We start from the raw sequence: 26,007 nt of genomic DNA on the forward strand, positions 1-26,007 counted from the left end.
GTCCCTGTGCCAGGGCCTCATACAAAGGAAGAAAAGCCTTGGAGCCTGCATATATCCTTTTGCTAAATCTGTATGTGCCAGTGAGGAGGGGTTAAGAGCAAGACTCTGGAACCAGAATGCCTGACCTTGAATGCTGGCTCTGCCACTGTATCACCTTGGGCAGGCTGCTAAACTCTCTGAGCCTCCACATACCCATAGAGCTGTTATGAGATTAAATTATTACTATATGTAAAGCATTTGGCACCATACCTGGTACATAGTAAGTGCTATAGAATGTTCACTGCATAATAATCAAGACAGCATGGTGAGGGCATAAAGACAGCCACACAGACCAATGGAACAGAATAGAATCCAGAAATACAAAAGATGCCAAAGAAATTCAAAGGGGAAAGTTAGTCTTAACCATAAGTACCATAAAAACTAGATATTCACATGGAAAAAAAACTAAAGAACCCTTACCTCATGCCACATACAAATTAACTCAAAATGGACCATGGACTGAACCATAGGAGCTAAAATTATAAAACTTCTAGGAGGGAACATAGGGGGAAGTCTTTGCAACCTTGGGGTAGGCAGAGATTTCTTAAATGGGACTAAAAAGGATGAACCATTTTTTTAATTGATTAATTAAATTTCATCAAAATTAAAAGCTGTAGCTATGTAAAAAAGCTTGTGAAGGAAATGGAAAGGCAGGCCAGACTGGGAAGTATTCACAGAGTACCCAGCTCACCAGGGGCTTGAATCCCAAAGATATAAAGGACTCTTAGAACACAGCAAAAATAGGACCAAGAGCCCACTTGGAAATGAACAAAAGACTTGGGCAGACACTCTACAAAAGAAGATATCAGAAGCATCAATACACAAATGAAAAGTCTCGACACTGTAAGGCACCAGGAAAATTAAAACTAAAACCCACGGTGAGATACCACTGTTCACCTTAAGGATGATTAATACCAAAATGGCCGATAATACCAAGTGTTGATGAAGATGTGGAGCCACTGGAACTTTTGTACACCACTGGTGGGAATCTGAAATGGTACAACCCTTTGGAAAACAGTTTGGCAGTTTCTCACAAAAACTTTACCCATACAATCCAGACATTCTTCTCATGAGTATTTACCCAAGAAAAAGCAAAGCACACATCTACATAGAAAGACTTGGACCCCAGTGTTTACAACAGCTTTAGTCATAAGAGCTCAAACTGAAACAGCCCAAACGTCCATCAACTGATGAATGGAAAAACACACTGTGGTGTATCTATTCAATGGAATACTACTCAGCACTAAAAAGGAATGGTATATACAACAGGGCTGAATCTCAAAAGTATAGCGATCACCGGGGCACCTGGGTGGCGCAGTTGGTTAGATGTCTGACTCTTCATTTTGACTCAGGTCCTGATCTCAGATCATGATCTCAAGGTCATGGGATTGAGCCCTGAGTCGGGCTCCACATTCAGCATGGGGTCTGCTTGGGATTCTCTCTCCTTCTCCCTCTGCCCCTCTATGCACTTGCTCGCTTGCTCTCTCTCTCAAATAGATAAATAAATCTTTTTTTAAAAAAAGTATAGCAATCACCAATATGGACTTCTAACCTAATCTAGACTAATCTAATCTAGAGTAATGGAGAGTACATCAGTGGTTGCTTATAGCTAGGGAAAGGGGCACAAGGGATCTTTGGAGTGATAGAAATGTTCTGTATCTTGATGTGGTCATGGCTTTATGGGTGTATAAATTTGTTAAAACATACCAAACCGTACAATTAAAATCAGTACCTTTCATTGAATCTAACTAAGAATTTAATCTAAGTAAGTAAAGTTGATTTTTAAATACTAACAATGACAAAAGACCTTCTCTGTATTATTCCACCAGTGGTCCTAGCACTGTGGGATGGACAATAGGTGGTGGGTACATGGCTGCCAAATGGCTGAATAACCCTGTGGCTCAGGAGTCCCCAGAAAGGATTTCTTGGAGGCTGACAGTCCACCTCCAACTGACATCAGTAACCTTCAGAGGCCACTGTTCATCTTGAGTTAATGTTTTCATTAATGACTTTAATGTGGAGTGGAAATACCATGTTTACTCTAATCCCTTTCGACAGGCTGCACTTTAAAACAATTTAAAAGAGGCAGAGACAAAGAAAGGAGCCCTGCGGACTGATTGGGTTTCCCACTAAGACGGACAGAGTTGTTTTTGTCTCTTTCTTTCTCACAGCTATTTCTTTGGTGTCTTCCTAGACATCTTTAGAGACTCTTTCTGAATCAGGGAAGTTTCCAGCTCTACCTTGGCTCAGGTTACTGATTCATCAGGAGACTTTAGGGAAACGGAATAGCCAGATCCCCACACCCACCCCAAAGCGCTTGAATATTGGTGTCACGATGTAAGACAGTGCGTCTCAACAAGTTAGTACCTGGGACACACTTGCTGACACTGAAATTGTTGGTGGTGCCTTTGAAGAAACTAAAGCAAACCAAAAGAAAAAAGAAAAAACACTCAAAACACTGAAGTCAGTAATAAGTACACGTTAATCTCTGTGTAACAATGCAGCATGTGTTTATCTCAGGACCGCAACTTACATGCTCGGCGGCTCACAGTGACTGTGATGCTCATCATGATAATTTCTTTCGTCATTTTGGCACTCTGTCACTGGGCACTGTAACCCAAGATTCACAGCTGCCCCACATTCCAGCTATGAGCAGCCTTTGTCTTCAGTGTGAGCTCAACTGTGGGGAATGGTGATGCCATCCTGAGAGTGTAGCAAAGACATCCTACATGGTGAAGATTTGCATGTGTGGGTATTAGAAATCGCCAGGGGATAGGGGAAGAGTAATGATCTGTGACTCAAGGCATAGCATCTCCAATGCTTTAGCTAAGTCTATCTTTTAGACTTTTTTTTTAGTTAAAAAAAAGCTTATTGTGGAAAATTTGGAAAAGACTAAAAAATAACAAGTAAAAGAATAATCATATATTTCCCTTCACCATCACATGAAGCTGGCAGACAAGAGGAGCATCTGCTCCAGCTTCGTGGCCTTCGGCGGTGTCGCTCCCTTCCCTTATCCAAACCGGATGACTCATTTGACCAGGGCCTTTGCTCCCACTGGTCCCTCTGCCTGACAAGCTCCCACTACTGTTGCCTCCTCCAGGAAGCCTTGCCTGATTGCCCAGTGGAGAAAAGCTGTGCATTTTTATGCAGATGCTCTGAGTTCAAGTTTTCTCCCCTCCCCCACCCATCTCTGTCTCTGTCTCTCTCTACTGGCTGTGTGATGGCCACTGAGTTACTTCACCTCTCTGATCTTTGGTGTTTTCTTTCTGTGCACTGGGATGGGGGAGGGAAGAAGAGGGAAGGTACTTGGCATAATCGGAAGACTTGTTATGTGTTTTGAATGCAGTCTCTTATTGAACCACCCGCCCCTTCCAGACAGCCTTGTTGGAGGGTATTTTGGACCTCCTTTCACAGATAAAGGCCCTGAGGCTCTGGGAAGGGAAGTCATTTGCCAAAGCTCACACATCTGGAAAGTGGTTGACCCAGGATATAAACCCAAGTTTGCCTGTCTCTGAAACTTAGCTACATCACTATTTTTCAGGGTCATTGGCATTTGAAGGAGCTCAGTGAAGAGCCCCACCTTCACTGAGAGGTAGACACAGGGCCAGCCGGGTAGAGGTCAGTGACAGTCCTACAGCGGTGGGAAGCTGGGCCGGGGGACATGGCTTAAGAAGCTGCAGTCATAGGAGCTTCCTGGTATCATACCCCAGAATGAAATTGACCCACCCAGGCACAGGCAGAGTGGAAAACGTCAGACCTTCTCTGCCCACTCCCACCCCTGGGCCCCTGCCTTGGGAGTCTGCCCCATAGAATCGACAACACAGGGGTATTAGGAGAGACTGCCCTTGCTTTCCATGGCAGGCTGGCTCCAAAGAGTGGGCGAAGGGCTACAGCAACCACGTCCATTGAGTTCCTTTTGCAGATAAGCCCACCCTTCCCTAACGAGGAAGATTAAAAGGAAAGGTGAGTGTATGGACACACAGCAGGTGCTCAAGGATGGTGACTTTCTTCTCCCTCCCTTTCTCATAAAGACCTTTGCCACTCTGGCTGTGGCCATGGAGAAAGTGGCAGGGCTACCTGAAGGTCCAATTTGTCCTTTAACCATGACCTGGTTCCACGCTCCCCCTCTCCTGCTGCTAGAAGGGAAGTAATAACCGTCTCTCTTTCACCCTGTCCTAGGGCTTGGTCATCGAGCGCCTGGGACGGAGACCCCTCCTCATGGGTGGCTTTGGGCTGATGGCCCTCTTCTTCGGGATCCTCACCATCACACTAACGCTGCAGGTGAGAGGGTGTGTCCGTCATGCCCCGAGGGACGTCAGCATGGAGCCGGCCTCCAGCTCTGGTGCTCTCGGGGTGGGTTCCAGCAGGGGCTCTGCTCCTCACGGCCCCATCTCTAAAATGGGACAGTTGTCCCTGTACCCAGGGGTCTTAGGAGGATTAAATGAGAAACTACCTACAGTACCTGGAAGGGCACCCGAACATGACAAGTGCTAGGGGAATGTAGGTTTGGGGAAATATCACTGGTGAAAGTGGTATTTTTCCCTTTTATGGAGACAGGAAACTGAGGCATAAATATACATGAAGAAGTTGCTCAAGGTTCCACAGCTAGTAAATGGCAGAGCTGGGATGAGATTCCAGGGTCTTGGGGTTTCCTCCTACCCCCTGCCCCCTGCACTGCTCAGGACAACCTGCAGTGACGGAGCCCTTTCTCGGTGCCTCGAGCCTGGCTCAGCACCAAGGGAAGCATGAGGCAAGGTCACGGTGGTCAACAAATCTTGGCACTTTTCAAAAATGAATCCCTGAGTGGAAAGTTGCACGTGTTGATCATTTGCCGAATGTCTTAAGGTCCCAAAAACCTCTAGAAAAAGGCAGTATTAGCCTGGTGGTGCCTGACGGACAGCAGCTTGTCGTCCAGAAAGGAAGTGCTGCTGGGGGCGCTGACCAGGCAGGAGGCAGAAGCATCTGCCGTGGGGGTGATGTGCTGGCAGTGACCCCTCCTGCCCGACTGCCAGACCAGGGTTGACCTGCACAGGGTGCCCTTGCAGGCCCCTCAGATGGACCGAGCTGGGTCCCTCACAGTTGGGTGATGTCCTGGCGCGTTGTCTTTCTGCAGTTGTGGCAGATGTTTGGAAGGGTGGCCTGGAGCAAGTGGGCCCCCCTAGGCCTCACTTCACAAGGTCTTAGAGCTCTTCCCTGCTTGGCTGCCCTCCTCTACCTCTGTCCCCCCTTCCCCACTCCCCCAGCCCTATTGCCTTACAGCCTCCAAAGAGCCTGCCCTTTCCTCTCCCTGGGGGCCTCCTCTGCTCAACTGGCTTCTCTTGCTTTCCAAATTCAGGAAGTTCTGCACATCTCTTAGATACCTCTTCCTCCAGGAAGCCTTCCCTAACCCCATGTGTCAGTGAGGCACCCTCCTCTGTGTTCCCAGGGACCCCAGGGGCAACCCTGCAGTATCACTTATCACACAGGATTGACTTTCCCTGTTGACTCATCTCTCTTTTCTGATAGAGTTGTGGGAGCAAGGGCCATGCCTGTATCATCTCTGTATTCCCACCTCCCAGCCCAGTGCATGGCACCCAGGAGAAACTAAGAACAATCTGCCAAATGAACAAATGGATGGATGGATGGATGGATGGATGGATGGGTGGATGGATGGATAATGGGTGGGTGGATGGATGGATGGATAGATGATGGATGATGGATGGATGGATAGATGATGGATGATGGATGGATGGATAATGGGTGGGTGGATAGATGGATGGATGGATAGATGATGGATGATGGATGGATGGATAGATGATGGATGAGGGATGGATGGATGGATGGGTGGATGGATGGATAATGGGTGGGTGGGTGGATGGATGGATGGATAGATGATGGATGATGGATGGATGGATAGATGATGGATGATGGATGGATGGATAATGGGTGGGTGGAAAGATGGATGGATGGATAGATGATGGATGATGGATGGATGGATAGATGATGGATGATGGATGGATGGATGGATGGATGGATGGATGGGTGGATGGATGGATAATGGGTGGGTGGGTGGATGGATGGATAGATGATGGATGATGGATGGATAGATGTATAATGGATGGATCAATGGGTAGATGGATGGTTGAACGATGGATGGATGCATGGATGGATGGACAACTTAGGGCAACAGTGAGCCATGCAGTGTACAAGAGCCCACAACACTCCCCTCAATCCTAGATCCTCCTTCAGCAAGACCCAATGGACTTGAACATGGAAGGGCTGCTGTCCCCCCCTCTCAACCCATCACCCTCCACTCTGAACATTTGCTGCTCACCCCTGTGCTCTTCTCGCTTGTGCCTCGGTGTCCTTGCTCATGTAGAACCCTCTCCTGGAACTTTTTTTCCTCTCCTTTTGATCTTGTGTGACCCTGGCTTAGCCTTCAAAGGTGAACACAGTCTCCTCCCCTCTCTGAATCTCTCTAGATTGGGCTCAGGTGCTCCAGCACCTCCAAACATGCTCCCCATGTCCCATCACTGGTGACACCATGTTCTAATGATCAGACATCCAGTCTGCTTGGACATCTTTCCATGCCCAGCACCGAGCCACCCCGACCCTGCCAGACAAGTGACAGCCCCCCCAAACGTATTTAGTGACACCAGTTAACTTATCTCATACCTGTCAGGAGAGCAGGGGTAGAAATGTAGTGTTTTACACAACGAGAGGGATTAAGTAAGAAAATTTTTTAAATGTGCGAGTGCCTGTAAAATTTCTCATATTGCCTGCTTCAGACTAAGCACTCAACCAGTATTAGTTACTCATTTATTTACCACCTACTGTATGTTGAGGACACTGCTAAACTCTTGGGAGGCATCATCTCTTTTTATCTCAGTGGGCAAAACAGGTGGATGGAATGGCCCGGGGGTTGTCATTATCCCCATTTTATGGACACTGAAACCAGGGCTCAGAGATGTGAAGTGACCTGCCCCAGGTCATGCAGATGGATCAAGGAGGTGCTGGGGTGAGAACCCAGGTCCTCTCTGCCCCGCTGCCTCCTCCCCTGCCCACACTCCTGCTCTCTCGCAGGACCACGCCCCCTGGATCCCGTACCTGAGTATCGTGTGCATCCTGGCCATCATTGCCTCATTCTGCAGCGGGCCAGGTAAGGCACGCCTCCTTCCTCACCGGCACCACTGAGCTGGGGTGTTCTCGTTGTACACATGGGAGCTTGAGGCCCGGAAGGGGCAAGGCCTGACTGGGAGTGGAGGGGGAGAGAGAGAGTCCCCTACCTGTTTAAATGCAGTGATGGCCTTCATTTCCACCCCACGTATGGGAGGCAACAGGTAACAGGCGCACCCAGAGTTGGGGAGCTGATAACATGGAACAACATCACAGCTACAATTAACAGTTGCGAGAGCGCTGAGCCAGATCCACTAGCTTGGGATGAATGGGAGGTACTCAAGTTACAGTCTGTGCCCACAGAGAAGTGACTGTTCAGCATGGAGATGTTTATGATAATAATAATAATGATAATAGTAATGTGTGAGATTTATTGACCACTGGGTATGTGTTCGACGTGGCCAAGCACTTGATGTGCATTAAGTCCTTTAAGGCTCGTGACAGCTCCGCAGAAGGCGCCGAGTGAGCTGTGGTGCAGCCACCTGACTTCCAGGGCCCTGATCACCACCACCTTATACTGTAGCTGCAGGAGGGTGGAGTCTGGAGTTTTCTGAGCCTCACTTTCCCCAGGACTCACTTCCAGCCCCAGCTCTGCCATTTCCCTAGTGGGAAAGTCCTTTCCTCTCCTTGGGCCTCAGTTTCCCCATCTATAAAATGGCCCTGCCACTCCCTGGCTCTGTGTCTGTGTCCTCGGGGGTCCCACCAGACAGGGGTCCCCCTCAGCTGGAACTGAGCGCATCTGTCTGGCAGGTGCGGCTGGGGTTATTGTGGTTTCTATGTTGAGGAAAACAACACCACGCTCCTATCAGAACACATAGAACGGAATTTCTGTTTCTCCCTTTGTGTTGCTGCTTTTCGTGGGCCATCACGTTCCATGTCCTGTCACATCTGTGACAGATGAACAGCATCTGTCTGCGATTCTGGACAGCAGGCTGTTACAGTGGGACGGCAGAATGGGCTGCAGAATGAGGGGGAAGGGCATTAGGCATGCACACACACAGGAACACACACCCATGCCGTGTTGTGATGGGGATCAGAGGGCTGAGGAAGACGGAGGCTCCCTGCAGGCGGGGCAGCGAACTGACCAGAGGACCAACAAGGACACATGTAAACGTGTTCAGTCCTACGGGGCCCCCCATCACCCCTTCTATGGGCAGCATTCACGTGGGCCCTGCAGGGGGGCAGCCAGAGGCCCCAGGTGAGGCCTCTGAACACTGGGGTGTGGACCAGAAGGACAGGGCTTACGGGCTGGCGTGCAAATCCCCCTTGAGATGTCAGGCCCAGTGAGTCGTCTCCTGGCCTCTTCATCTAAAATCAGCACCCCCAGGCATACACACACACAGTATGCACATGTGCACACCCTCATGCAGATACATGTACACACACACATTCACACACGTGCTGTCACATCATCCTGGTTTATTTGCTTCGTCACACCTTCAGCAGCTCGTCTGTTTCCTGTATATACTCATTTATTTAATGCAGGGATTGGCAAACTTTTTCTGTAAAGGTCCAGATATAAATATTTTTACTGGCCACACAGCCTCTGTCACAACTCCACACCTCTGCAGTGGGAGTGCAAGCACAGCCCTAGACGATGTGCATTCCTGCCAGAAATCCCTCCATCACTTGAGTGCTTCAATCAATGGGGAACTCATTACCTCACAAAACTGACAGTTCTGTCGTCCGGCATCAGCAAACTACGGCATGTGGGCCAAATGTGGCCCATAGCTTATTTCGTATGACCTATGAGCAAAGAATTATTTTTCTTGTAAATTTTTTTTTTAATTTAAAGATTTTATTTATTTATTTGACAGAGAGAGACACAGCGAGAGAGGGAACACAAGCAGGGGGAGTGGGAGGGGGAGAAGCAGGCTTCCCACGGAGCAGGGAGCCTGATGCGGGGCTCGATCCCAGGACCCTGGGATCATGACCTGAGCTGAAGGCAGACGCTTAATGACTGAGCCACCCAGGTGCCCTCTTGTAAATTTTAAAAGAGAAAGTTTGGGGCACCTGGGTGGCACAGTCGGTTAAGCTTCTGACTCTTAGTTTCGGCTATAGCCCAGGGCCCTGAAATCTGGCTGCACGCTGGAACCCCACAGGTGTGTTAGATTTGTTGTTGATTTTACTCCCATTGTGGGCAAACACAGTTTTCTTCTGATCACAGAGCCTGCTGAGTTTCTGGTGGTTTAGATTCTAAGCTCTCCCTAGCATCTGGGAGCCCCCTAAAGGGAGGTCCACCTACCCTCCCTAATCCCAGATCAGAGGGGCCCCTTACCCTCTGCTCCCCAAGCCCCACCATGGTCACCCAGCTGCCAAGCCTCACCCGCTGTAAGATCGGCCAGGCTTTAGAAACTTCTCTTCAGTTCACATTGACAATGCACAGCTTAAGCCCCAGGGAAATTACCTGTCTAAGGGAGGCTGCCACTTGGGTTGGGAGATCATCTTAACTGGACAGGAGCAGATGTCAGGAGGAGCCATCCTGGGAAAGTGTGGCTCAGAAATGCTGATAGATAAGGGACTGAGAGACTCCCCGTTTGAGGCTGCCCCTCCAGAATTAAGTGAAAAGGATCATCCTCCCAGGAAAGAAACCAGGAGTTTGCCTGAGGCAGCTTCTGTGATGAGCAAATCAATTCAAGGAGGCTTGACAGGGAGTTGAAATTAGGTGAAGGGAAAGAGAAACGGGGCAGGCGGTTTTCAGCTACATATTTTATCTGTGTGCGCAACCCCGAGGCAGTGGCTGTGACAGCTAATAAGTGAGGCACCATAAAAGAGCTTTATCTTTGAAGGAAAGGAGATGCCACCAAAGCATTTCAGTTACAGTGTGAAAAATCTTATGACATGGAGGCTCTGTGCCTGGCACCAAGTGAAACCTTCCAAGGGAGGTTTCCATGCTGGTGGGGAGGACAGACACACCACTGTCTACCCCGAAACATGGAGTATGGTCACTGCTCTTAGAAGGTCATTCTGCTCTAAGTGCTCCAGAAGGCCAGAGCCACCCTGATGGGACGTACTGAGTGCCTAGTGGCTGGAAAAAGGGCTCCCCTATCTATCATGTTGATTTAATCTGGAAAGACAATTATGGACTCTCAGAGAGAAATATAGATGGATAGATAGGTAGGTAGATAGATAAATAGATAGAGATAGAGATATCATTCATTCATTCACCCATTTCACAAATAGTGAGGACATACTTGGAGCAGGCATCCTTCCAGGCCTGGAGATATAATGGTGAAACACACAGACACATATACACGATCTGCCCTCAAGGGAGCTTACCTTAAGTAACAGAGGTCAGGGTCCTACTGGGAGGATATGGCACACTCAAACTGGGATAATTGGAGGAATGTTTGATAACAAGACAAGCTGTCATTACAGCTTGTAAAGGCAGATATAGGGAGATGTCAAAGACTCGATCATTTAGATGATCTCAACATATGACACTAACTTCCAATGTCCACCCCTCCACCTTTTGGCCATGCAGGAAGCAAAACGATTTAGTGAAAGTTAATTCATCAAAAGTCAGCACACTGGAGGTCAAATTGCTGAAAGCCAAATCATACAGAAAAATAATTTGCTGAATTTATCTTATTTCTCTATCTATGGAGAATGTACAGAATTCTGTCCAGAAAAGAATTATTTTTAACAGCTTTTATAGATTTCTGTGTTGTTGTTCACTTTGTCTGCATAGTGAACTTTGAAGAACTTTCCTCTTTTTTTCTTTGTTCCCTGTTGTTGTGGGTGGAGGTTAGTGGGGAGTGGCATTAAGTATATTCTCATCCACAGTAAGAATACGTTGTCTTCCTCCGCTCTAAATCCATTTGGTTTCAGAGATTCGTGTAAAAAGCAACTGGATTTAGATAGCAAGGATATGTCAACACATTTATCTTAATTTATTTTACTCTGTGTTTGGGAAACAAGAGTGTGGATAACAAAGGTTCAGATAGCCAGGGCTCCCCACCTGTCCATAGACTGGTTTCTCTTACTAACGTATTGTTATTCACTAATGCATTTTACGTCTTTGGCTTTGGCTGTGTTGACCTTGAGCCAACCTTGTGACCTTCCTTAGTCCCTTCTCTGAGCCTGCTTCCTGGCCAGGAGAGGAGACAGCACACCCTGCTGCCCCAGCTAATGCACAGGGAGGATGTGGGGCTCCAGAGGGGCCATCTGTGGATGGTTCAGAATGTTGCTGCCCTTTTGCAAAAATCTGCAGTGATTTGGGCAAGGCCATGTCCCTCTGCGGGTCTCAGTTTCCCCATCAGTGAAATGAGGGTCTGACCCAGATTAGGAGTTCTCCAGCTGGGCGGCTACCCTTTAGAAACCCCCATCTGTGGTCAAACATAACCCCAAGGCCCTGTCCAGGCCACTGGGCAGGCAACAGGAATGGCATTTTAACATGTTTTCTGAATAATCCTAAGCCGCCAGCCCAGCCCAAACCACTCCTGTCTGTGGAAGCTTCTAGACTTAGTGACCAGCTCCATGACCGCCCAAAGACTTATGCTCAGTGCGCTAGCCAAACTGAGCACTGGCCATTGATGTCTCCAGCACAGACCCTCAGGACGATAGTAAAAGTTCCAGTAACGGGGTGCCTGGGTGGCTCAGTCATTAAGCGCCTGCCTTCGGCTCAGGTCATGATCCCAGGGTCCTGGGATCGAGCCCCGCATCGGGCTCCCTGCTCGGCGGGAAGCCTGCTTCTCCCTCTCCCACTCCCCCTGCTTGTGTTCCCTCTCTCACTGTGTCTCTCTTTGTCACATAAATAAAATCTTTAAAAAAAAAGGTCACAGTTACAATGATAACAGTGAGAGTGTGGGCAGTCGTGTATCTCACGGGTGTTTCGGGGTCTGTGCTGGGTGTCTGGCTCGAGCCAGCTCTCTCCTCCCTCACCCCAGCCCCAAGGGCCGACCGCGGCTTTCCCAGCGGGCACATGAGGGAGCTGGGGCCCCTGAGAGGCTCTGCTCTCCGAGGTCGCTCGGGGCAGATGCTCCCAAGGTCAGCGGGAGGGCGGTGCTTGTGCTCCTAGCTACTGCAGTGGGGTGAATAGGTCACCCCGCAATGGATTCGCGTCTGCTCGGAACCTCAGAGTGTGACCTTGTTTAGAAGTAGGTCCTTGTAGCTGTCATTAGTTAAGGATCTCAAGATAAAATCACCCTGGATTGAGGGTGGGCCCGAAATCCAATGACTGGTGTCCTTCCAAGATGAGGAGAGGACACGGGGAGACCCAGAGAGGAGAAGGTGACATGAAGACAGAGGCAGAGATTCGAGTGACACAGGGACAATCACAGAGCACAAAGGACTGCCAGCAACACCAGAAGCTAAGAGAGCCTCGGGACAGCTCCTCATGCAGGGCCTCTGGGAAAATGAACCCTGACCGCACACCGACTTCCGCTCTGGCCTCCAAAACTGGGAGAGAATACCTTTCTGTTATTTCAAGTCACCAGGTTTGCGGTGATCTGTTCAGCGGCCTTAGAAACTAGCAGGGCACGGAGTAGGCAGGAAACTATTTGCTTACCCCCAGGCAGCTGTAGGGGCAGGGCCAGGGCTTGGAAATGAGGGGCTTATAGCATCTGACACGTAATGCCAAGCAGATGGGTGGAAGGGGCACATTCTGCTTATTCAAGAAGACAAAGTGGAACTTTTAAAATTGATATATTCTGCTCAGCACTAGGTACTTTGCCTCCTTCACCCTGGTCCTCACAGCACCCTGCAAGGGAGACACCCGATCCCCGACAGGGGCACCTCTACTCTGGGGAGCCTGCCTCGCCCACATCACCCGGTGCACAGGCAGCCCGCCAGGATTTGAACCCACATCTCCACAGCTCTGCGGTCTCATCTTTCCTGCCGTTCTCCCTTCTTCGCTTTTGCGAACGCTTAGTTTTCCTACTTATCTCTTTCCCACGGTCCAAGGCAGAGTTAATTAGTGAGCTTATCTCCTGAAATGAATAGGAAAACGTGGCCATGCTCTTTATGATTTGCTGCCACGTCCTCTCCAGAAAGGATCCTCCCTTCGAAGCAATCTCAAGCAAATGCTGCTCTGGGAAAGAATTTGGGCCCTCCAAAGTGTCAACCCGTAAGCCTGGATTTTCAACAGAAACGTGGAAAGCTCTAGTCCTGCAGTCCCTGAAATGAGTGACAGGCACCCAGCTTCTAGGCTCTTCTGTGGTGTCCACCGGCCGCTGTCTTCCTCCGAGCTGAGCAATCCCTGAGAACCTGGCAGAGGAGTCTGACACTTAACTGATCCTCACAGCCGTGGAGGTGAGAGCCTGACTCTCGGTCTCAGGGTATCCGTTTCCTATGCCTGCTGTCACACAGGACCACAAAGGGGAGCCTTTAAGGGACAGAAATGCATTCTCTCGCAGCTCTGGAGAGAAAAGTCAGAAATGAAGGTAGGGGCAGGGCCAGCACCTCTGGAAGCTCTGGGGGAGAATCTGTTCCAGGCCTCTCTCCTGGCTTCTGGCGGCTGCTGGCTTTCCTCGACTTGCAGCCACATCCCCCCATCTCTGCCCCGTCTTCACATGGCCTTCTCCCTGGTGTCTGCCCTGCATCCCTCTGCCTCCCTCTTACAGGGGTCCCTGTGATGCACTGAGGACCCACGCTGATAATCCAGGGTGAGATCACTCACTGAATCACATCTTGTGCCATATAAAGTGACTATCACAGCCTCCAGGGACCAGGAGATGGGGTAAGCGGAGCACCCCACCCCTCCCCTGTGGGTTGGGGGTTCACAGCCCAGCAAGAGCCCCCGTCCCTCCTCGACTTCCTCACTCACTGCTAATCTCAAAATGGGTGAAGGGGCTCAAGGGCGGTGAATTAACCTTTGCTGGCCTTCCTTGTGCATCCTGCGTACAGAGACTTTGGCATTTCTGCCTCTGTTGCTTCTTGGTCCTGAGTCCAAGTGAAGCTTGTGTTTGAACGCCCTGTTACCCATGCAATGGAGATGCGAGCGAGGTGGGTGCCAGGCCAGGAGCAGTGACCTCTGCCGAGGAGCGTCAGAGGGCATACAAAGGAGCATGTTCAGTGTCTGGATCTTGAGGAATTAACAGAACGCAGTTCTTGCAGACAAGTCAGGGTGAGGCAGGGCTGTGCTTGATTCCTGAGGCTGCTGCTGCAGATGACCTCTAACTCAGTGGCTGAGAACCACAGGGATTTCCTCTCCTACAGCTCTGGAGGTCAGAAGTCTGAAATCACTTGCACCGGGCAAGGATGGTTCCCTGTGTCTCCAGGGGGATTTGCTGGCTTGCCTTTTCCCACTGAGAGACCACCCACACCCCAAATCTTGTGTCCCCTCCTCAGTCCTCAGAGCCAGCAGCATGGCAACTTCTCTCATCTCTGACCTCCTGCCTCCTTTGTGTAAGGACCCTGTGATTATACTGGACCCACCTGGATTGGATAGAATATTCCAGAATAACCTCCCCATCCCAAGGTCCTTAATTTTTTTTTTTTTTTTTTTTTTTAAAGATTTTATTTATTTATTTGAGACAGAGAGAATGAGAGGGAGGAGGGTCAGAGGGAGAAGCAGACTCCCTGCTGAGCAGGGAGCCCGATGCGGGACTCGATCCCGGGACTCCAGGATCATGACCTGAGCCGAAGGCAGTCGCTTAACCAACTGAGCCACCCAGGCGCCCCCCAAGGTCCTTAATTTAATCACACCTGGAAAATCTCTTTTGTCATACAAACTAACATGTTCATAGATTCTGGGGATTCAGATTGGACATCTTTGTGAGAGTTGGGGAGGGGTGGGGGGGAATGGGACAGTCAGGTACTAATAGCCTTTCCTAAGGTTAAAAGGCATGAGATAGCAGGCCATATGGGAAGTGGGCAAGTGGTCCAGGTGGCTAGTGGCATTATGGGGGAGCTGGGTGTTAGCAGAGGGGACTAAGAGTGGGCAGGACTAGATTGGACCCCACCTGTGTACTCAGCTTGAATAGTGATTGGATGAGTCTGCTCAGCTTGCATAACCAAGGAGCATAGACCGAGAGGTTTAAGCATCAGCAATGTAGTGTCTCATAGATCTACAGCCTGGAAGTCCCAGAGCGAAGTGCATGCAAGCTTGGTTCCTTCTGAGGCCTCTCTCCTTGGCTTGTAGACAGCATCTTCTCCCTGTATCCCTCTTTGTCTTATGAGGACACCAGTCATCACGGATCAGGGCCCACATATCTGACCTCATTTTGCCTTAATCACCACTTTAAAGACCCCATCTCCAAATACAGTCACATCCTGAGGTCCTGGAGGTTAGGACTTCAACATGAATTTTGTAGGGGGTGTCGAGAGGGGATGACACAATTCAGCCCATAACCGTGAATCAAAGTAAAAATTCTGGAACAAGAAGCCCCCACGGTTCAGGCACTAATTCTACCTCTTACTAACAGTGTGGCTTTGGGCAAATGGCTTAATCTCTCTGGGCCTCACCTGAAAATTAAAGATAACCATAGTATCTACCTTGCTGGGCCCTTATAAGGCTTAAATCCCCCTATTCATTCAAGTAGTTACTGATGGAACCATGCGCCAGGCATTCCTCTAGGTGCTGGGGATACAATAAAAACAAAAGAGACAAAAACACCTGTCACCACAGAGCATTGCTATAGTGGAGGGAGACATAAAACAATATGGAAAGTCACCTATAAAGTGTATAGGAATGGGATAAGCACTGTGGCGAAAATTAGAGCAGGGAAGCTGGGTGGGAACCACCTCTGGGAAAGTATTGAATTTGACCTGGGGTTGTTAGGGAAGGCCTCGGTGGCAAGGTGACAGGTGAGTAAAGATGGGAAGGGTTGGAAGGAATGAGACATGCAGATGGTTGGAAGAGCACACCCAGCAGAGGGAAGAGTCCGTGCAAAGGCCCTGAGGCAGGAACATGTCTGATCTGTTGAAAGAACAGCAAGGAGGCCAGTGAGGGCAGGGAGTGAGTGAATGAAGAGCGGCTGGAGATGGAATTGATGGAAGACAGGAAGCGGCAGGTTGTGTGCCGCTCTGTAGGCCATTTTAAGGACTTTGGGCTTCTTCTTTGGGAGAGATGGCAGCCCTCTAGGGAATTGGGACAGAGGAGTGACAGCTTCTCAGCTCCATTTTAAAAGGATGTTCTTGACTTCCAGGTTAAAATAGCCTGTAGGAGGCCAAGGGTAAAACCTGGGAAACCAGTCAGAAAGTTCTTACAGTCATGTGGGCAAATGGCAGTGGCCCCTTGGACCAGGGTGGCAGTGGAGAAAGTGATGAGAAATGGTGGATTCCAAACACAGTAACATTTGTAAGTTTTAGTGGACTGAATGCTTTGGCAGGTTGGATGTGGGATGTGGAGCAAGACCAGAGCAAGACCAGAACAAAGAGACTCCAAGTATGGTGCTGCCATTAACTGAGGTGGCGAAGGAAGCAGATTAGGGGTCAATCTTAGACATGGTAGCGTAGACATGACCATTAGCCATCCCAGGACAGGTGAGCTGACATATATAAAGTACAGGCCCAGTCACAGGGTAGCTTGTCTAGAATCCGATGCCAAGATGCAGTTTGGGGTGAGGGATGTTTATCAGGGGTCTTCACCTGTTGAAGGGAGGCATGGGGTGGGTGGAGGGAGAGGTTGGGCTGTGATGTGGGCCCAAGAACAGCTCAGCCAACCTGTAGGGAGTCTGCAGCTGAAATGGCCCATCAGATAGGGCCATGCTGTGGCCCAGGCCTTTCTACCCCGCTGCCTGCAGTCATTGGAAGTGGGCCACCCTGGGACGGGTGTGCGCTGGGGCCAGCTGGTTCTCTACTGACCCTAATGGGGCTGGAGGCATCTGCCAACAGCCCTCCTTCCCCGTAGCCTGATCAGGATGGCGCAACTCCATGCCTGTCGTGTCCACGTCCCCTTATCTGCAATTCCAAAATTAAGAAAACTCCGAAAAAACAATTATTTTTCAGTAGTTTGGCACCCAAACCTGACCTGAGCAGATGTGAGCCTCTTTGCTGTCTTTTTGTCCCACTTAGTGAGACTCTCAATGATCCTTTCCTTAAAGCTCTCTTCCTCCTCAGGCTATGGCAGGTCTGTTTCCTACATCTACCCCCTCTGGCCGCCCCTCCTTTGTCCCCTCCCACTCTTGTCTTCTTCCTATCCATGGGTGCTGGCACTCCCCAGGTTCTGCCCTTGGCCCATGCACTTCTCACTGCAGACACTGTCCCAGAATGGTCTTCTCCACTGATAGTGTCCATGTCTTCTCTGGTGCCCCCACTCCTGCTCTCCACCTGGACTTCCCTCCCAAGTTCCAGACCCAGGTGTTTACTTCCCTACAGATCAACTCCACATAGAGATCATATGGGCTCCTAAAAACTGAACATGCCCAGTCAGAAATCATCATTTCCTCCCTAAATCTGCTTCTCCTCCTGTATCCCCTTATTTTGATGTATGAAGCGAGCAATGACCTACTTGCCCTGTAGGTGATCCTAAAGTCTCCATCTACCTCATCCCCCACTCCCACATAGGCACTGGTTTTGAGGTGGACTCAAAACACCCCTGTCAGGGCTCAACAAGGAAACCAACAAATCTCAGCGGAGTACTGAAATCTGACAATCATTATCATCACCACTACCCTCCCCCCCACCATCGCCACCATCATCATCATCACCATCACCATCACCATGACCACCATGACCACCATCATCAGCATCACCATCATCACCAATACCATTTACTGAGTACTTATTTGGGGCCAGCACAGTGCTAAGTACATTACCCACATTACCTCCTTTAACAAGAAACTCAAGTTAGTTGAGACAGAAAGTGAGGCATTTGCATTTGCACTAGAAATGCACGTGGACTTGGAGTCCACAGGCTGGGGCTGGCAGGGAAACAGACCTGAGGGAAACACCACGTCCGCCTTCATTTCTTCTCTAACAGTGTTAATGACCGGACTCTCGTGGGGGCCGAGGGAATTGGTATTAACCTTATTTAAATTTGCATTTTTCCAAGTGAGATAGAGTTACGTGGTCATGAATCACTTCTCTGAGTGTCAAAAGCAAGCTGCAAAAGGGAAAAGTGGCCCGCTGCGGTCACACACTGTCCATTATTTAATCTGAAGGAGGGCAAGATTCACCCTGGTAAAAGTACTTGAAGGGTTTCCCCTCAGCTCCCCATATTAGGGGCAGGATGGCCAGCACTTAGGGGTATTTTAAGCACCCAAAAGTTGACCCTTAAGGAGCAAAACGTGTTGTTCCCCAGAGGGGCAACATGAAGTGGGGAAGGACCTTGGCTCAGAGGTCCTCCCATTGGTTCAAGTCCCCATGCAACCACCAGTGTGGCCTTGGCCTTCTTACCCTTCCTTCTGTCAGTTTCTCCACATGTAAAATGGACCACAGATGTCCTGAGAATGAAGTGGGTCAACATACAGGAAGCAAGTGTGCATGTGGCCCGCGTGCAGACAACTCAAGGGAAGATCTTCCAGGCAGAGGCAGTAATGAAGGCAAGAACCTGCCTGGCAAGTTCCAGAACAATGCTGCCTAATAGAAATATAATTGAAGCCACAAATGTAATTTAAATTTTTCTAGTAGCTACATTAAAAAAGTAAAAAAGGAACTGATAAAATTACTTTTGATAATGTATTATATTCAGCCCACATATCCAGAACATTATCATTTCAGCTTGGAATCGTTATATAAAATGTGTTAATAGGGTATTCTAAATTTCTTTTTTTCTTTTTTTATACTCAGTCTTTGGAATTGGCGTGTACTTTATACTTACAGCACATCTCACTTCAGACTGGCTACATGTCCGTCGCTCAACAAGCCCACGAGGCGAGGGCTGCCATGTTGGTGCCGTTCTGGAAAGAGCAAGGACGTGTGTGTGGTGGGAGTGGCATGAGCAGGGGCAAAGGGAAGGGAAGTCAGAGAGTGGGAAGGAACTAAGGCACCATTAGGTCAGCTGTTGGATCCCAGTGCCGTGGGAAAGTGTAGGAGGGTCTGATCAGAGGGCTGATGGGGTCTGATTTCTATTTCAAATGCTCACTTTAACTGCTGTGGGTAACACATTGGAGGAGGTGCACCTCCAGTGTCCTCAGAGACCTGCTCTGCAGTGAATCATTCAATAGTAATAGTAGTAGCGGTGGTGGTAATAGTAGTAGCAATAGTAGTGGCCGTGGTGGTGATCATAGTAGTAGTAGCAGTAGTAGTGGTGGTGTTGATAATAGTAGTAGTGGTGGTAATAGTAGTAATAGTAGTAGCAGTAGTAGTGGTAGTAGTGGTAATAGTGGTAGTGGTGGTAATAGTGGTGGTGGTAATAGTAGTAGTAGCAGTAGTAGTAGTAGTGGCGGTGGTGATAGTAGTAGTAATGCAACAGAAATAAGCAGCCACTTTCACATCTATCATATCACCCTGTTAGATCAATGCACCCATTTTACAGATAAGAAAACGGAGTCTGAGAGGAAGTAATTGGCCCACATATCACAGTATCAGAGGAAGGACTTGGGCCCCTTCCCCTGGGCCACAGTCCCTTCCCACCTTCCTGAAATGGCTGGCTGGACCTCCTGGGGGGTCCCAGGAGAGGCACCTGGCCCTGCCTCAGTTCTCTGCATTATGTCCCTTCCTTCGGGAGCCATACGCTTTGAAATACTCTGTATGCTAAGATGATACATCATAGGCCCTGGGGCCAGATTCCTGAAAATCCGAGTTCCTGCAGGAATCTTGGGCTGTCTCATCAGTTTGGTGGTGGCAGATCTTCAAACACCGCCAAACACGGAACCAGTTCCCACTCGTTTCCTTCTTTCGTGTTCTGGAAAGAGAGTAGGAAACTCACTCCTGCCACATGGCACTAAGAGAGAGGCATGGGCTTGGGGTCTGATCAGGCCTCTGACTACCTGTGACATCCTCGGAAAGTCACTTAGCTTCCCTAAGCCGCATTTCCTTGCCTGCAAAATGACACTGGCAGCCTCCACCTTGTTTAGTGGTAGGCACAGTGCTTGGCACACAGAAGGTGCTTGGTGAGTTTTAATTTCCTTTTTTGCCTCCCTCCCTTTATTAAGGCATATTTTTTTAAAAGATTTTATTTATATATTTGACAGAGAGAGACACAGCGAGAGAGGGAACACAAGCAGGGGGAGTGGGAGAGGGAGAAGCAAGGAGAAGCAGGCTTCCCGCTGAGCAGGGAGCCCGATGTGGGGCCCAGGACCCTGGGATCATGACCTGAGCCGAAGGCAGACGCTTAACGACTGAGCCACCCAGGCGCCCCTATTAAGGCATATTTAAGTGGATTCCATAACAACACAAATTATAAATTCAGAGTTCTAGAAGGAAATGATAAATGGTCTGATAGAAATTTGGTTTTTCACAAGCTCCCCAAGATGATAAACACATAGTAATTTAATGATGGCATGACATGACTTTCTGGAGAAAATTCTAGAACAGGGTTCCTCAACCTCAACACTGCTGGCATTGGAGCTGGGTAATCCTTTGCGGTGGAGTTCATCCTGGGCATGGTGCGATGTTGAGCAGCATCCCTGGCCTCTACTCCCCAGCTGCCAGTTGTGATGACCAAAAATGTCTCCAGACATGGCCACATGTCCCCTGGAGGCAGAATCACCCCCTAGTCTAGAACCACCTTCATAACCTGGTGTTTTGGAGTAAGTATAGGCTCAAGACTCAAACCAACCTGGCTCTTCACCTGTTGCTGTGTGATGTGGGGCAAGTCAGCCTGTGTGTGTGAGTGTGTGAATGTGAGAGTATGAGTGTGTATGAGTGTGTGTCCTCACGTCCCTACTTCTTTCCTTGTATCTAAATAACAGCCTTTTCTTGAGCGTCAGCTGTGTGTCATATATTAACTCCTGTGATTCCCACCAGAAGCCTCACGATCATTATCCATTTTACAGGGGAAGAAACTCAAGGCACGGAGAGAGAAGATGCTCATACAGAGTCCTACAGCCAGTTTCAGGCAAGCTTGTTTTCAAGTCTGAGCAGTTTGGCTTCATGCCCTGTGCTCTTCTTAACCCTGCTCCATAGCTGTGAAATGCACACGAGACAGTATGACCTCCCTAGCATATCTAGAACCTAGCTGGGCACATAGTAAATGCTCAGTAAACACTAGCTCCCCTCCTCACTAAATCAGTGTCATTCGAGAAGATTCTTAGGGTCCCACATTCCACGTTACATCGCCAAGTGTTTATACTGGAATAGGAAAGGAGCTTAAGATCTGCTAGTGATCTTCTCTTGTGTTAGGGTAGCACACCTGCAGGGGTTTGACCTAATAATCAGAAGAGGGGGTACTGAAACAGCAGGGGACGAATCGCATGCTCTTGCTCAGGTGCTCAGAAGAGGTGGGAGCTGGGTCTTCAAACCCATCTCCTGTCTTCAAGGGGAGACCTTTCTGAGGCACCTTGTCAGTATGAATGGGGCATCTTTTAGATGTCTCTATTAGGTTCCTGTTGCTGTTGTAACAAATAATCACAAATGTAGTCAATTAAATCAGCACATATATTATCTTACAGTTCTGAGCTCATATGTCTAAATGGGTTGGCAGGGTTGTGTGTCTCCCCAAGGTTCCAGCGGGGGGAATTCATCCCCTGGTTTCTCCAGCTTCTAGAGCCTTCTACGCTGCTTTCCGTGCGGCCGCTCCTCCATCTTCAAACTTCTGCTTCTGTACTAACATCTCTTCTGGAGACTTTGACCCTCCTGCCTCCCTCTTTTTAGGACCCTCATGATGACACCAAACGGTCCTGACAATCCAGGATCTTTCCCGTCCTAATGTCCTTCACTTAATCCCATTGGCAAAGTCCCTTTGCCCTGATAGTTGACAATGTACAGGTTCTGGGGGTTGGGACATGGACTTCTTTGGAGGGAGTGATTCTGTCATGGCCTCCTTCACGCTCTAAGTTTGCATGAGGGGAAATTAGCGCCAAGAATATGAAATGGCTTTTCCTCTCTTTTATGCCTCCCATGGGCAACTTGATGTGGTCGAGACGCTCCTGGTTTCGCGCTCACCCAGCAGGTCCCCCTGGCACTCTGCAGTTCTGAAGCCATGCTCAGGAGACATGAAAGTCTTCACTACATCAAACACACCTCTGGCAAGAGAGCTGGTTCTGAGAACACATCAAACCCAGTGCGTGGAGGGCTGTTTCTCTAAGACAGTGGCAGCCTCTAATGGGAGGTCTTACCCGCCGCTGAATCTCATCTATCAGACCCAGTCAGGGGAGCGAGTCCATGCCAGTGCTCTGCCTTGCCCCTGGGGTTCTCCATCTGTGCACCCAACATCTTGATTTAAATAAAATACGGGTGCAAATATGAAATCAGGCTTGTTAGAATTATGTCTGAAAGGGGCCCACCGGGGTTCTCTTTATGAGGAAAATAATGCATACTTTAGTGCATGATTTTTGTCTGTGTTGGCTGTTTACAGTGTATTTTTGCTCTCTTACTTATTCTCTGTTAGGTCCCAAATAATTCATTCAACAAAAGATTTTGAACATGCGCTAGGTGCCAGGTACTGTGCTCTGTACTAAGGATGCAGAACTAGAGTCAGAGATATTTTCCTTTCCTCTAGAGTTGATAATCTAATTGAGAGGACAGACACTCAAACTGATCATTACAGATCAACCTGGGAAGTGTAAATATAATGAGCTTGACTGGCCAGTCTAAAAGGGAGGAGTTGGAAAAGTAAGGTGGATAAGTAAAGGCATTCTTAGTTTAAAAGTATTTACCAAGTACTTCTTAATTGATCCAGGCACCAGTGAATGACACAGGGACGTAGTCTTTGTTCTTGGACCTTACATCTCATGGGATTGGCAGAAGGGGCTGTCTCAGATCCCAAGCTGTGCCCCCACACAAATGCATATTTATAGAACCCTGACCAGTAAACTAATAAATACTTTAAAATGAGTGACAAATGCTAAGAAGGAATAAATAGAATAAGGGACTAGAGTCATGGAAAGAATGGCAGCTTTAGTGAGGGTGACTAGGAAGGTTCTCGGTGAGAAGCTAGCACTGGAGGCAAGACTTGGATGCTAAGAAGGAAGCAGCCCTCTGAGGATCTAGGAGAAGAATGTGCGAAGGTCCTAAGGCAGGAACTTGCTTGAAAGGGTCAAGGAAGGCTGGAGTGTTGTTAGCAAGGGAAGAAGATGAAGTTAGAGAGATAGCAGGGACCCAGTAATGGAGGATCTCACAACTCTGCTAAAGAGTTGGGTTTTTCTTTCCTTTTCCTTTTTTTTTTTTCATTCAAGTATAATTAACACACAGTGTCATATTAGTTTCGTGTGTACAATATTATGATTCAACAATTCTATACATTACTCAGTGCTCATCTGATAAGCGTGCTATTCATCCCCATCACCTACTTCACCCATCCCCACCCATCTGCCCTCTGGCAACCACCAGTTTGTTCTCTGTATTTTAGAGTCTTTTTGTTAGACATGTCTCTCTTTTATTTTGTTTGTTCATTTGTTTTGGTTCTTAAATTCCACATATGAGTAAAATCATATGGTATTTGTCTTTCTCTGACTTATTTTGTTCAGCATTATACTCTCTAGGTCAATCCATGTCATTGTGAATGGCAAGATTTCATTCTTTTCATAGCTGAGTAATATTCCATTATCTATATATACACTCCCTCTTCTGTATCCATTCATCTACTGATGAATACACTTGGGCTGCTTCCATATCTTGGCTGCAGTAAGCATAGGGGTGCATATATCCCTTCGATTAGTGTTTTTGTTTTCTTTGGGTAAATGCCTAGTAGAGCAATTACTGGATCATATGGTAGTTCTATATTTAGTTTTTTGAGTACCCTCCACCCTGTTTTCCATAGTAGCTGCACCAATTTACATTTCCACCAACAGTGCACAAGGGTTCCTTTCTCTCCACACCCTCTCCAACACTTGTTATTTCTTGTCTTTTTGATACTAGCCATTCTGACAGGTGCAAGGTAGTATCCTACCGTGGTTTTGATTTGCATTTCCCTGATGATGAGTGATGTTGAACATCTTTTCATGTGTCTGTTGGCCATGGAAAAATGTCTATTCAGATCCTCTGTCTGTTTTTAAATTAGATTACTTGTGTTTTTTTTTTTTTTTGATGTTGAGTTGAAGAAGTTCTTTATGTATTTTGGATATTAACCCCTTATCAGATCTATCATTTGCAAATATCTTCTCCCATTCAGTAGATTCTCTTTTTGTTTTGTTGATGGTTTCCTTCACTGTGTAGAAGTGGGTTTTTGGTATAGTCTCAATAGTTTAATTGTGCTTTTGTTTCCCTTGCCAGAGGAAACAAATCTAGAAAAATGTTTCTACAGCCGATGTCAGAGAAGTTACTGCCTGTGTTCTCCTCTAAGAATTTTATGGTTTCAAGTCTCACATTTAGATCTTGGAAGCATAGGGGATGCTTGAACCTTCCGTGGGGTACCCACCAGCCTCAGAGGGGCTCCCAAAAGGGAGAAGTGAGGTCTGAGCTAGGGCTTCAGAGGTGATCAGACTCAGATTTGAGCTCTTTCTTTCTCAAAGGAGTGGGTTCCCGATCACCTGAGGTATACAAGGAAGCTTGTTGATAGGATTTATGGAAGGGAGCCAGGTTGACCTGGAGTCCAGCCCCAGCTGGAAGGGCATGGCCCAAGAAGGGACAACATGATTCCTCACGAGGCCAAATGAACGAGGGGCCTGAAGCCAGGTTCCAAGCCAGTCTTGCCCGGAAAACACGGGGTTCCAGTTCCTCTTTCCCTGTTACTCACCTACTCATTTGTCCATTGGCTCAGTCACTTAGTTGTTTCTAAATACTCTGCTTCCTTTGTTCATGTGATGGTTCACTCATCCCGCCTTCACTGAACACTCCCTCCGCAAGCACCTTTCCTGGGCCTGTTGCTTCAGTGCTCGCAGATCCATGGGGATGACAGGCAGCATCCCTCAGCGCGCAGGGGCTGTGAATGCGCAGAGGAAGTTTCCAGCGGCCAGGCCGGCAGGGGACAGACAGTGACGTGCAGTGAATCTGAAAAAGGGAGAAGGAGTTTTTCAGGCAGACAGAGGGAGAAGGGCGGGGGCTCCCACAGAGGAGACCACCAGGTACGGGCCAGCTCATCAAGAGCCGCAGGTTCCCTTCCTCTGCTGTTATCTCAGCCGCCCTGGCCCTTTCCCAAAAAGGCTGGAACTTCGCCAGGCAGGAGGAACGCAGGCTGTGGAAGTGGGCCGGCTCACAGGAACTTTTCTGCTCCCCACCCTCCAGAGCAGACGCTGAGCCGAGCCACGCAGAGGCCTACGTGTCGCAGCCAAGCAGGGAGGAATGCGGCTGGGGCCGCTGGGTTCCGGGGGGAACTTTTAGCTCAGGGTTCACGTCTGCCGCAGCAACAGGAGCTGAAGGCAGTGCAGACTTGGGGAAGACACCTGGAAAAGAAAAATAAGCTCACCCACTGCTCCGAGAAACTCCCAAGAAAAGGCAGGAAAAGTAGCAGGGCCTGACGAGGTTGCACGTGCACGGAGCACTTAAATGTGGCCACATGTCACATATTCCCAAGTTCGCCCAGTCCAGTTTCAATCATCTGAATGTGGGCTTCCTTCTCTGCTCTCCCTTACTCAGCCTCAGAGCCGACAAGGCAGGAAAACCAGGCATCACACCCCATCTCTGCTGTATTAGATGAATGACCTTGGGCAAGTCACCTCACCTTTCTGTGCCTCAGCTTCCTGGTCTGGAAAGGGTTTTTGGCACGTGAGAATTAGTCACAGTGACTGCGTAGACAGCCAAACTGCTCAGCACAGGGGGTATTATTTTATTTAAGATGTTTGCCTGGACTGAGAGGATTTCATGGAGAGTCCAGTAGATCTGGGTTCAGGTCCGTCGCTGCCAGTGCCTTACCAGCTGTGGGACCTTAGCTAAGAGTTTTTACCTTGG

The 26,007-nt window shown here is 48.6% G+C and overlaps 1 protein-coding gene across 2 annotated transcripts in view; it reads left to right on the plus strand.

Moving 5' to 3' along the window:
• SLC2A9 (solute carrier family 2 member 9) overlaps positions 1-26,007 on the plus strand; it is a 189,664-nt gene that overhangs the window by 143,404 nt on the left and 20,253 nt on the right. For both annotated transcript variants that reach the window (XM_021677593.2, XM_021677592.1), the window contains 2 exons: positions 4,219-4,320; positions 7,102-7,177. In XM_021677593.2, coding sequence (XP_021533268.1) covers positions 4,219-4,320; positions 7,102-7,177 — 178 coding nt within the window. The remainder of the gene's footprint in view (positions 1-4,218; positions 4,321-7,101; positions 7,178-26,007) is intronic.

This window comes from Neomonachus schauinslandi, chromosome 2, assembly GCF_002201575.2.
Source record: "Neomonachus schauinslandi chromosome 2, ASM220157v2, whole genome shotgun sequence".
NCBI classification, from domain to species: domain Eukaryota; kingdom Metazoa; phylum Chordata; class Mammalia; order Carnivora; family Phocidae; genus Neomonachus; species Neomonachus schauinslandi.